This window comes from Balaenoptera acutorostrata, chromosome 4 (genome assembly GCF_949987535.1).
Source record: "Balaenoptera acutorostrata chromosome 4, mBalAcu1.1, whole genome shotgun sequence".
NCBI classification, from domain to species: domain Eukaryota; kingdom Metazoa; phylum Chordata; class Mammalia; order Artiodactyla; family Balaenopteridae; genus Balaenoptera; species Balaenoptera acutorostrata.
The window spans coordinates 142,928,307-142,940,653 of record NC_080067.1 but is presented as its reverse complement, the minus strand read 5'-3'; the positions used below and the strand labels follow the sequence as shown (position 1 = coordinate 142,940,653).

The window sequence follows — 12,347 nt, the reverse complement described above, 5'->3', positions numbered from 1 at the left end:
AAAGGTCTGGACAGTGAGCTATGTCTAACCGTTAGCTTAGTGATGGGCTTTAGCAGGAAGTAGCAGGGCAGAGGGTGAAATGACCAAGGTTGCTTCTACACTAAAAGCTTTTATGACGTGTGTGAGGATTTTAGAAGCGTGTTTTAGATATTACCGATATATCTTCTAGATTTTATCCCTATGCGGGAAGGTACAAGGTTCCTTCAGCCCAGAGAACCACTTCCACTCCTCCCAGCACGTACCAAGCTTCCACTTGCAGGCTCTGTGTCCAGGTAGGAAGGCGGCATCTGCACCTTGCTGAGCACTTTGAAACATGTCTTCAAGGCGTGCGTGAGTTCAGGTAAGCTTAGCGCCTCCATTTCCTTGGCCAGAGGCTGCACCAGGCAGCCAAGCACCTGAGGCAGGTACTGGGTTTGCACCTCGGAGTAAAGTTCCTGTGAAACAGAGACATGGGTTTAATGTGTAACCAGTAGAAAATTCAAATTTTTTTTACAGCATAAGTGTGTTTCACATTAATGCCCAAATCAGAAAACAAAATAATATTTCTTTTTGATCTAAATAAATCAATGGATGTTCTTCCTCTCCTTTCAGGTGGCTTTCCTCTTTCTAGCAGAAAATAACTGCCACATTTATTTCTATATTAAAGAAATCAATTTCCTTTGAGAAAATTAGCCAAGGGCGTGACTTTAACTAAGAAATGCATTTACTCTCTGGGACTTTCCCTGGCAAGCCAGTGGTTAAGACTCTGCGCCTCCACTGCAGGGGTCACAGGTTCTATTACTGGTAGGGGAACTAAGATCCCGCATGCCGCGCAACGCGGCCAAATAAATAAATAAAAACGTTAAAAAAGGACATACATTAACTCTCACTCCTAAATAACTGTTGTTATTTAGTATGGATGACACTCAGCTCATCATCTGGTTTCCATAACTTCAGCTCAGCCCACTTACAACTGGCTCAGAAGTTATAACCCCTTATATTAAAAGGACCTAAAAGATACAACGTCCAGCTACATCTTCCATGCTGAAACAAACATTAACACAGTGCTATGTATTTATGTAAAACTACTTCTTCAGTAAGTTTAGGTTCATAAAAAGGCCAACAACACTAATCAGAATGTAAATAACAGCCAGCACCGGGCCATCTCCTTAGAGCAGAGGACCTACCAGGGGGATCACGTCCAGAAGGAACACAAGGAGGGTGCAGAGCTCCGAGACTGTCGGGGGAGGGCCGACGCTTCTCCCAACAGCGTGACTCTGCTTTGCGGGTCTGCGTGAGTCACAGGAAAGAAAAACAACTCTCTTAAAATAATTTCAAGCGTTTCCTATGATTTCCAATAAAGTTGCTTATTCTATTTCAACCGTAATGAAAGACAGCTTCTGCAGTTCTAATAATTAAGCTTTGGTGCCAAAAACTATCTAACATAGAGAAGTGTCAATAAGTCTTGAATCTGCTTGTCTCCAAAACAGGTTCACTCTGACTTGAACTTCATCAGGTCAGGTGAGGGTGGTCCATGCCCACGTGGGATTCCCTACCCAGCAGATCTGGAGCTATCAACAGCAACAATTCCAGGCCCCCAGCCCCAAACCAAAGGCATGTTCCCAGGGAAAGAGTCTGGTGACAGAACACAGGACAGCTGTTCAATTTGCTGTCAGAGCAACCAGAGACAGCTCCCTCCATGTCACCAGGAGCTCATCCCCACGAGCTGCTTAGAATTTCTCAGCTCCCACAGAGAAGTGTAACTCCACTGGGCTTATCTTATTCTCAAGCTCAACACTTCCTTTTCAATAAGTAGGCAACTGTATATGTAAGTTAAAAAGTCAATATACTGGTTCCCAAAGCAGTAATTTTGGATTCATCTAGCTATCACAGTACAATTCAACCTGAGTTAATTTTCTTCATTGTAAATTATCGCTTAGTTATCTTGGCATTTATCTTGGTAAGGGACTGAAGAACTGTGTCCACTACATCTGGGAGATTCTGCTTCTGGGTGCCTGCTCTAAAGAGACCCCATGCATCTGTGTGTAAAGAGACAGGACCAACACGGTCACCAGAGTACTATTTGCAACAATGAAAAGACTAAAACTGGTTTATTCACACACTGGACTACTATACCCAAGATGAATGAACTAGGTGTACATAAATCTCCAAAGGGCTGTGGACCACCCCACCCCCCAAAACAACACATTGCAAAAAGTTATATACAACTTGATAGTATTTATATAAAATTTGAACAGACAAAACAGACTATATCATTTCTGGATACACATGTCATAAAAACACAGATATCACAGGACAGACATGAACTTCAGGACAGTAATGAAAGCTGGGATGAAAGGAGGGAAAAGTGCTGGGAAGGTGGGGAGTCAGCTCTATCTGGGTAGCAACATTTTATTTCTTTAAAAAAAAGATGTGAAAAACAATGATCAAGTGTGGTCTATAATTTCAGCAATGGATGCATGTGTGTCTGACATCATTTCCCATCCTTTCTTACATTGGAATGTTTCCTAGTTAATTTTTTTCTTTTTTTTTAAAGAAAGCACTCCTCGTAACTCTGAAATGGAACTAAGCTGACCAAAATACACTCTAGCCTCAGTATAACATGGCCTTGCTGCCCGCCGTGGATCCGATTACAATTAATTTACTCATCACAGGTTTGAACGCCTGCTGGGGCCTGGCACCAGAGGAGGCAAAGGGCATGGCAGAAGCAGCTGGATGTCGGGCACGCCTGGTTCTAATCTCAGCTGCTGCTGATCTGCTGTGCAATGTCACACAAGGTACTTCACATCTCTGAGCTCCGGCTTTCTTATATGATGGATGGGCCTGCTTCTCCTGGGGGTGTCCAGGGGATGGCCCGCGGCAAACGTTAATAAGTTATGCTTTGATCACAGTTGCAGGTACAGAAGACATTGTGAGAACACAGAGCATTCCAAAGGACGTGATAAGAATGAAGTTTCACAGCATGACTCACAGGACAAAATGGGGTTTGAGAGATTACATCAGTCCTCCTTAACAGTGCAAATCACATGGGAAAGGACTCCACATGAAAGTTTGCTGTCCTGAGCACGCCACCGCCAGCAATTTGGAGGTGGTGCAATTCACCAGATTGAAAGTGACAGGAAAGCTGATTACAGTAGCTTAGAACATGAATGCTTTCATCTGAACAGTTACACACTAATTTCAATAAGAATTTAAGATGACTGATGATTTCAAAAACACTCTTTCCAGTCCCAGGACCACAAAACTAAGCTTCTTGAATAGATTAGGGCTCCAAGGGCACCATGCAAAGAAAGACAATTAGATCGACCTAACCAGAAAATGCACAGACGAGTTTCTGAAGTTTGACTTTCATAAGGAAGCTTCAGTATCATGTGAACCTTCTCAATGGCACTGTTTTTAGTTCTATTATGATTTTAAGTGAATTCAATCGTGTACTCAGCAGAGACGACCCAGCGTCAGCGAGTTAAGTATAATCTGACCACAATAAGCAGCTACGAAACCATGACACTCTCAGTTCCCTCCCACACGTTCATAACCCCTGAACTGGAGGCTTACCTAAAACAGTCCTCAAAACACCTTGCCATGTAATCCCAGAGGAAGTCTGTGCTTAGGGATGTGACGAGCAAATTCACTGTTTTAACAATCTCAGAGGCATTTCTGTTTTCTTTTATTGTACTGTAAAGGAAGAGGGATATTTATAAATATATCTATGAAAAAACCTGTATTACGGGAATGCCATGTCTGAAAAACGAATTCATTGTACCATTTACAACTTATTTCTAGAGAGACTGACAAACTCGGTCATAGATAAGAAGTATTACTGTTCTTATATAGGGAAGAAAATGCATCGTGCCATCCTAAACGGTATTTATACTGATCCATTCCCTCAGAAGTAAGCGTAAGAGCTGTTGTAGGACTTCCCTGGTGGCGCAGTGGTTAAGAATCCGCCTGCCAATGCAGGGGACACGGGTTCAAGCCCTGGTCTGGGAAGATCCCACGTGTCGCAGAGCAACTAAGTCCATGTGCCACAACTACTGAGTCTGCGCTCTAGAGCCTACAAGCCACGACTACTGAGCCCGTGTGCCACAACTACTGAGCCTGCGCTCTAGAGCCCACGAGCAACAGCTACTGAAGCCCGCACGCCTAGAGCCCGTGCTCCACAACAAGAGAAGCCACCGCAATGAGAAGCCCACGCACTGCAACGCAAGAGTAGCCCTTGCTCACAGCAACTAGAGAAAGCCCGCGGCACCAATGAAGACCCAACACAGCCAAAAACAAATAAATAAATACATAAAGAAAAATAAAGAAAAAAGAGCTATTGTAAAAAAGAATGTTATGTGGAAAACCAGCTTTAGTCCAACCATAGGTAATTACATACTCTATTGGTGGAATAACACAGTACAGCCATTTAGGAGGGAAATTCGGCTAACATTTAAATGCATATCTTCTATGACTCAGGAAATTTATTCTAGGGATTTATCCTACAGAAATCCTTGTAGAGGTACACAAAAATGTAGGCAAAGGGGGACTTCCTTGGTGGTCCAGTGTTAAAACACGGCACTTCCAATACAGGGGGCATGGGTTCAATCCCTGGTCGGGGAACGAAGATCCCTCATGCTGCACAGCTTGGCCAGGAAAAAAAAAAAAGATGTAGGCATAAGCATATCATGACAATGTCATTTTGAGGCAGGAGATAGATGGGCTCCAGGCTAGGCATTTACAACTGGCCTCCTGTTTACATTTCTTGGGGCAGGAAAAAGGTGGGCTTCAGGCCGGACACTTACAACTAGCCTCCTGTTTGCATTTCCTGAGACAGGAGAGATAGATGGGCTCCAGGTTAGGCATTTACATCCAGCCTCCTGTTTGCACTTCCAAAGAGAAATAACAACAGAAACAGAGTAAATAGCCAGGCTTTGTCTCCTGAGGACACTTTATCTAAGATAACAGTCATGGCAGGAACAGAGAGGGGCTAAACCCTGTCTGAGTAAAAGATGGAGAGGTCACATATTTCCCATCCTTGGGGCAAGGGAGACATGGCGTGTGCGCAGAAAGGCTCCTTGGGGGTCAAAAAGGAGGGGGCGCCACCCCACAATAGGTGATGCCAAGGCCCCCGCCATGGGCCTCTGGGCTGGAATCCGTCCTGGAAAAAAGCTGCACACACATATCGGGGAGGGTCCTAGGGCAGGTCAGGTGTGGAAAAGAAACTTAAATAAACGGTTTCTCTGTGTGCTCTCCCACTTGTTGTGCTGTGCCTCTAATAATAAACTTTGCACCTGCTTTTACAGTTTTTGCCTCCTTGAAACAGTCTTGCTTTCAAACGAAGGACAGAGCCAGGGAAAATTTGAGTCTAGTCTCTTGCCCTTGCTGGTCTAGTGGCTAGGATTCCCGGTTTTCATCCAGGCTGCCCAGGTTCAATTCCTGAGCAGGGAACTAAGATCTTGCTTCAAGCCACCACTTACTGCTGCTGCCTCTCCGAGATCAATTTTAAAATATTGAAAAAGTGGAAACCGCCCAAAAGTCAATCAATAAGAGACTGGTCAATCAGTCAGGATTTCTTAAATAAGTATAACTCCTTACTGAGGACTTAAAGGCAACCACTATCCTCCATAGGAGAAGAGTGCAGAGCCATTCACAACTTGTATTAAAAAAAACAAACAGGCAACTAAACAGGTACTGTAACTCCACCTTAAAAATAAAAATAGGGCTTCCCTGGTGGCGCAGTGGTTGGGAGTCCGCCTGCTAATGCAGGGGACACGGGTTCGAGCCCTGGTCTGGGAGGATCCCACATGCCGCGGAGCAACTAGGCCCGTGAGCCACAATTACTGGGCCTGCGCGTCTGGAGCCTGTGCTCCGCAACAAGAGAGGCCGCGATAGTAAGAGGCCCGCGCACGGCGATGAAGAGCGGACCCCACTTGCCGCAGCTGGAGAAAGCCCTCGCACAGAAACGAAGACCCAACACAGCCAAAAATAAATAAATAAATAAATAAATAATTCCCATTTGGAAAAAAAAAAAAAGGTCCTGTGTGCTGCAACTAAGAACTTAAATAAATAAATAAAAATAAATAAATAACTAAAAATAAAAATAAATGATAGGCACCTGTGTACTTATGCACTGAAAGTCTGGAAAGAAATACAAATGTTTTATGTTTTTCTCTGAAGGGTGGTGGGATTATGGATAATATCTTTTTCCTTGATGCCTTCAAATATTGGTATACTCTACCATGAACATGTATTACTTTCATATTCAGGAAAACAATAAACTACTCTCATTCCTCGAGCAAAAAAGCAAACACTAAAGACTCTTGGTACGCTTACAATTAATAAACCAGAAAAATCTTCTAATTGATTTAAATTTTTAATATACCCAATGCCGAGTCAGGGAGAAGGAAATTATATTAAGAGTAAAGTAAAAAGGAAGAGGTTGTACTACCTTAAAAAGTACAAAGACAGAACAAAACACAGGGCTGATGGCTAACTACACACTTTAAGTTATCGCCACGTCTGCTGTCTCCCAAACCCCACTCACCCTACCTCCAGGGCCCTAGAGCGCCTTCATGCCCCTGGGGTGCCCTCGCCTTGCTCCCTGCTACCCCCCTTCTGACCGGTCTCCTGAAGACTCACACCCACTCGCCCCACTTCCTGACCTGACCTCCCGCCGGCCCTCCTCCCCGTCACTCACCACTTGTACACCAGACCCAGTTGCCTTTGTTGAGCAACTTTTCACACTTGATCAGTAAATACGGTTTGTACTTCCCAGTGTGGGGCAGAGACAAGATCAAACTCCTTTTAATCATCACAGTATTCAATAGGGAAGAGTCGATTCATATTGATTGATTTTAGAGCACAGGTTATTTTAAGGCGTGGCCTGACCCTCTGCATCCCTACTTTCTTGAGCACTTCACAATTTATGGTAAACAGAGAAAAAAAATCATGGCATTAGGGAGGGAGGAAGAGTGAAGGTGGAAGCCACACCAGTACCTTATCAGCGAATTTCCACTCTGAGTGTAGCTCAGTTTAAGATCAGAGCCGAGAGCATCTCTGCAGTAAGAATAAAAGGCCCGGATGACTTCGAGAAACAAATTCCCAACAACTTGAGGCCCTGCAATTGAAAAGAAAATGTCCAGATAAATAAATTAATAATCAAAATGTTTTTTAAAAAATCCATTGTAAACCGATGACAAACGTATAAAGCGTATTGAGAGTAACTCTATCTAACACATAGATAATTTATATGGTCTTAAATGTATGGAAACTTTAGTTGTGACAATGACACCTTTAGCTGGGGGAATAACATCTGTGAAAACAGCCAACATTTTTGTAGAGCTTACTGTGTGCTGGCCACTGTTCTAAGCATTCTATAGCTATTAACTTATTTAATCCTCACAATAGCCGCAGAACCAGGTATGCAATCAGGTGGGCTGTCCTGATTACAAGGGGACAAGAGGACTGAGGCCCAGACGCTGAATAACTTGCCCCAGGAGGATTCTCGAAAGAGGCAGGGAGTGGGTTAAATGTTTTAAGTGTGCAGAAAGTGCCTGGCCAGAGGCCGTCACTCCACAGAAGCACCAACAGAGTAAGGCAACTTCCTATTCTGAATTCTTTTACTGATGAGCTAGAACGACACAAAAGAAATAACACCAACCCAGAAAAGCCTCAGATGGCACAAAAGAACTGGACCCTGCCAGATAGGCAGTTGGAAGGCGGCTGGACATTTCTGCTCCACAAACATCAACCAGCAGGCCTGATGGGAGGGTGTGACTTCCCACTCATGTATTCAGAGGAGTGAACGCAGGATGATTCAGAGAAAACAAAAGCTCTGTCAAACAAGGAATCAGCAAATCATCTAATCTCCTATGCTTCCAAAGACAAAAGGTCTCTTTTTCACGACAAGTCCCAGGTGTATTTTATCTATAGCATAAGACTGCCAAATGCTTTTTACTAGTGAAGGAAAGCTTGTGGTCAAGATTCAAGGAGAAGAAATGAGGAAGTGGCTAAAGCTTGGTAGCCAAAGCACAGATAAGACTGACCTATGACCCTCCTATGCCTTCTACTCTACATTATCAATCCACTCCTTTGCCCTTCAGGTGTGTCTTTCCTTGGAAAACTAAATTATCAGATAGGACGAATTTGCTGGGATGGGGCAGAAGCCTGCCATTCGTCCCCCTCCAGAAAATATGACCTGGAGCCCAAGCTAGCTCAACGTTTTACTTGGCTCATGTCAAAGCCTTGACGTAAAACACCCATCTCCAAGGGCGGAGCTTGGAGGCACAAAAGCTTCGTGCTTTGACTTTGGTCAGGAGCAGCCAGAGCTGCACCTGTCACGGTACCCAAGTTCATTGGTGTTACATGAGTAACATCTCGGGGATGGGCCGTCCGAGTGCCATCAAGGAAGCAGCAGAGTCCTGACAAAGAGGGCTCAGGCTCTGGAGTCAAACAGACTCCAGAGTTTGAGTCCCAGTTCCTGGGTGGCCCCTGGCAAATGACTTAGCCTTGCTCAACCTTAGTCTCTCCCTCTGTAGAATGTGTATAGTAAGAAAATCTACCCCCCAGGTTTGTTGGAGGTACAGAAGTATGCTTGGAGATGCGTATTAACGATGCACAAAAGAACTGCTCAAAAAAATGTCACCATTATTATTAACAACAGTGAAAACACACCAGGACCTCAGTCTCCCTTCCGTCTCCCTTGACCAGAAGCCCTTGTTTCCCTTTGTACACCTAGAGCCTAGCACCTTCCCTGCTGCACAGATGCCCCACGCCTGTCTCCGAATGCATAAACAAAGGGTCCCCATCCTGAGGCCAGAGGGCGGAGGAACTTAACGAATGCCCTCAGCTCTCGTTCTCTGCAAACGGCGCCCGGACGGTGGGCAAGTCCTGAGCGCTCAGATGATGCCATCGGGGATGAATCCCACGGAGAAGGGGGTTTCCTTCCCTGTTACCGTGTTCAAGAGATGAGATGTTGAGATCTTACAGTGAATGGATACCGGGGCAGTTTCTTTTTTTTAAAGGAAGGGAGAGAAGGTCACTTTCCTCAACGGGTGCCCAGAGGACCATGGTATATAAGGGGCAACGCTTTTGGAACTAGAGTCTGGTTCAAACCCCTTTATTTGACAGAGGAAAACACTGAGGCCCAAACAGCAGAAGGGGCTTGCCCAGGGTCACAAGGCAAAAAGATGGAGGAGCGTCCCCTATTTGCTTGAGAATACAATCAAGGCTCAGTTGAAGAAATGATTTGATTGCAGAAATGTTCTCACAAGGTCAGTACTGTATGTGCCCTGCAGGCACATGCACAGACGAGCACAACAGCTCAAAGGTATTATAATTTCTTCACAAAAACGTTCAAGTAATTGTGCAAAACTTTTAAGTGGTGCCCAGATAATGAAAACTGAAGCACACAGCATGACTAAACTACTTCAAGATTCTGAACTTCCAAAGATTAAACTGTATTCTAAAAAACACGTTGATTGTATCTCACCGGAGTTTTAATGGTGTATGATGGTAAAGCTCATCTAATGTTACCTATTTCTGGCTTGTCAAGCAGACTGAGAAGGATGCGGAAAGGCTTCAGGTACGTGTGGTGGCGTTCCTCTACGTCAGCATCAGGGAACTTCTGGTGCAGTATCTCAGCCAGACCCTATTTTTTTTTTAAAGCCACATATTAGGATATTATATAAAGTACAGTATGACTTTATTGGTTGTTCTAGCTGTTAAATGCTCTGGGATAGAAGTAAAAGTAGTCATGCAACACGAGGTGACTACAGTCGGCCCTCCATATCGTGGGTCTTGCAGATTGAAAATATTCGGGAAAAAAAATTCCAGAAAGTTCCCAAAAGCAAAACTTCAATTTGTTGTACATTGGCAACTACTTATATAGCATTTACACTGTATTCTACAACTATTTACACAGCATTTACGTCGTAAATAATCTAGAGATGGTATCATAAGTAATCTAGAGACGGATTAAGGTATGAGGATGAGCATAGGTTATATGCAAATACTAGGCCAAGTTATAAATATGAGGGACTTGAGCATCTGTTGATTTTGGTATCCATGGGGGTGGGGTGGGGTGGGGTAGGGGGGTGCTGGAATCAATCTCTGCAGATTCCAAGGGACAACCATACACGAGATTTTCCCAACCATGTACTAAGGAACAGGCCCCCTGTCTACTTCTGAGATCCCACAAGGAACTCCACTGAAGAACCATGGTCAGGAATGCCCTAATTGGGATCTACTTTCCAGAAATGCTCCTTTACCTCAACTAAAAGATCCTTGGAATATTTCTCAAAAAAATACGAGGACTGGTCTTCATAAGAACTTGAGATTTCCGATTCCGGCACAACGGTATTTCCTTTAATATCTGAACCTATAAAAGAACAAGCACCGTGAGCTGTAAAGAAATCTATACATTTAAAGTACGTCTTATTGTGCAAAGGTCTCATGCTCTGACATTTTTAAAAATAGAATTCCTCCAACAGAAAACCAAAATCAGATCCAGCAAAACCAAGACCTATTTTCTTCTGACAGTGGTGGGCCAGGGATCAGACAGGCAGAATTCCATCTCAACGGGCATCAATTTAGTTTACCCCAAGAATTCATCCTGATTGTCTTCGACAAGTATGATTACGAGGATCTAATGGAATGAGTATCATTTTTAAAAACCAGTATTTATTTGTATGGCACTATGTAAAAATCAAGGTATTCTCAACTATATGCCCTCCTTTTGAGCCTTGGTAAGTCTCTAAGGTCCTCAGGGCAAGGAACAGCATCTTTCTAAGCAGACAGTCTGGACTCCTGGGGTCGCGGCTAAACAAGCTGGAGCCGGTACTGAACTTGGGTCCAGGGTCCTGTCTACATACAGTGTGCCTAGCCCCACTGGAAGGCAGCCGTGCATTTAACAAAATCATCCTTTTAACAAAAATGCTCAGAGAGCCTGTAAATATCCTTCTGGAAATCCTTCCTAAGCTTCTGTGCTATGACTTCTGGAAGTTTTACAACTAGGGGAAGAAAAGGTTAAGAGGACTTTCTGGCATTGGTATGAGAAGATCTATGAGGGTTGAAAAAAAAAAAAGCTGAGAAGCAGAGGATTTTTAGGGCAGGAAAATACTCTGTGTGACACTGTAACGGTAGACGCATGTCATTATACCTTTGTCTAAACCCACAGAATGCACAGCACCAAGTGTGAACCCTTGTGTAAACAGCCGACTGTGGGTGACGATAAGGTATCAGTGTAGGTTCCTCGACTGTAATAAACGTGCCACTCCAGTGGGTGATGCGGTGATAGGGTAGGCCGTGCTTGGTGAGGAGGAGGGGGGAGGTGGGAACTCTCTGGACCTTCCTCTTAGTTTTGCTGTGACCCTAAAACTGCTCTAAAAAAATAAAGTCTTTCTAAAAAAAAAACTACGGAGTTTTTTCACAATCACTCTGTAAACCACCTTCACTTAGGTACATGGACTTGGGAATTTTAGGCCCTGTGATTTCCTGGACTTGTCCCCCTGAAGCCTTCCATCCAACCAACGGTCAATGGCTCTTTTCCTACAGGTCTGCAGTCTGTTCACAAGAATACGTGCTCACAGAAACATGAACCGGGGTCTCATGCTCTTCCAAAGTCATCCAAATATCTCCCCAAACGTGTCAATGCCACAAACGTTCCCATCCAGACAAAACCTTCTTTTACATATATTCCATGTTTCTGGGTTTTCTCACACACAGTCTTATCCCATGAAACTTCTTCCTACCTGAATAAGGCTTTAATAAGGAAGCTTCAGTATCATGTGAACCTTCTCAATGGCACTGTTTTTAGTTCTATTATGAGTTTAAGTGAAATCAATCGTGTACTCAGCAGAGACGACCCAGCGTTAGCGAGTTAAGTATAATCTGACCACAATAAGCAGCTACGAAACCATGACACCCTCAGTTCCTTCCCACATTTTGTGGTCTTCCAAGCTTCTTAAAATGGAATTCGGTTAACATTTTAAAAATCCCATTACTTCTGTTTTTTTTATGTAACAGCTGCAAAACAACCAAAGCTGCGGGGTAGGCAGCAGAACTCAGCTGACCAGTGCCAATTCAGTCACCGTGTTATCTTTCCACACTTTGTGATTCAGAAATGTATCAACAAGATTGCGACTTTATTCCAAAAATCAGCACTCAAAGGTTTCACCTTAACTCTGACTTTTCAACTCCCACGTATTACTCAGTACCTAGTAACCACGCGTAAAGCCTTCTGTTCAGAGACATATCTCTTCTCAGGAGGGTCTGGGTGGCGGCCGAGAGGACGCGCACCATGTCGGACCGGAGCAGGGGGATGGCTCTCTCGTTGGAATCCTATGAGGAGGAAAGAGAAAATTACA

The 12,347-nt window shown here is 44.0% G+C and overlaps 1 protein-coding gene across 5 annotated transcripts in view; it reads right to left on the bottom strand.

The window, feature by feature from the left end:
• Window positions 1–12,347, bottom strand: part of DOP1B (DOP1 leucine zipper like protein B) — a 103,805-nt gene that overhangs the window by 54,669 nt on the left and 36,789 nt on the right. For all 5 annotated transcript variants that reach the window (XR_009008237.1, XM_057545937.1, XM_057545938.1 and 2 more), the window contains 7 exons: window positions 12,198–12,321; window positions 10,251–10,360; window positions 9,517–9,631; window positions 6,979–7,099; window positions 3,556–3,675; window positions 1,167–1,269; window positions 243–434 (listed from right to left, as the gene is read on the bottom strand). Coding sequence is in view for 4 of the 5 variants with exons in the window: in XM_057545937.1 (XP_057401920.1) it covers window positions 243–434; window positions 1,167–1,269; window positions 3,556–3,675; window positions 6,979–7,099; window positions 9,517–9,631; window positions 10,251–10,360; window positions 12,198–12,321 (885 nt within the window). In the remaining variant the exon portion in view is untranslated. The remainder of the gene's footprint in view (window positions 1–242; window positions 435–1,166; window positions 1,270–3,555; window positions 3,676–6,978; window positions 7,100–9,516; window positions 9,632–10,250; window positions 10,361–12,197; window positions 12,322–12,347) is intronic.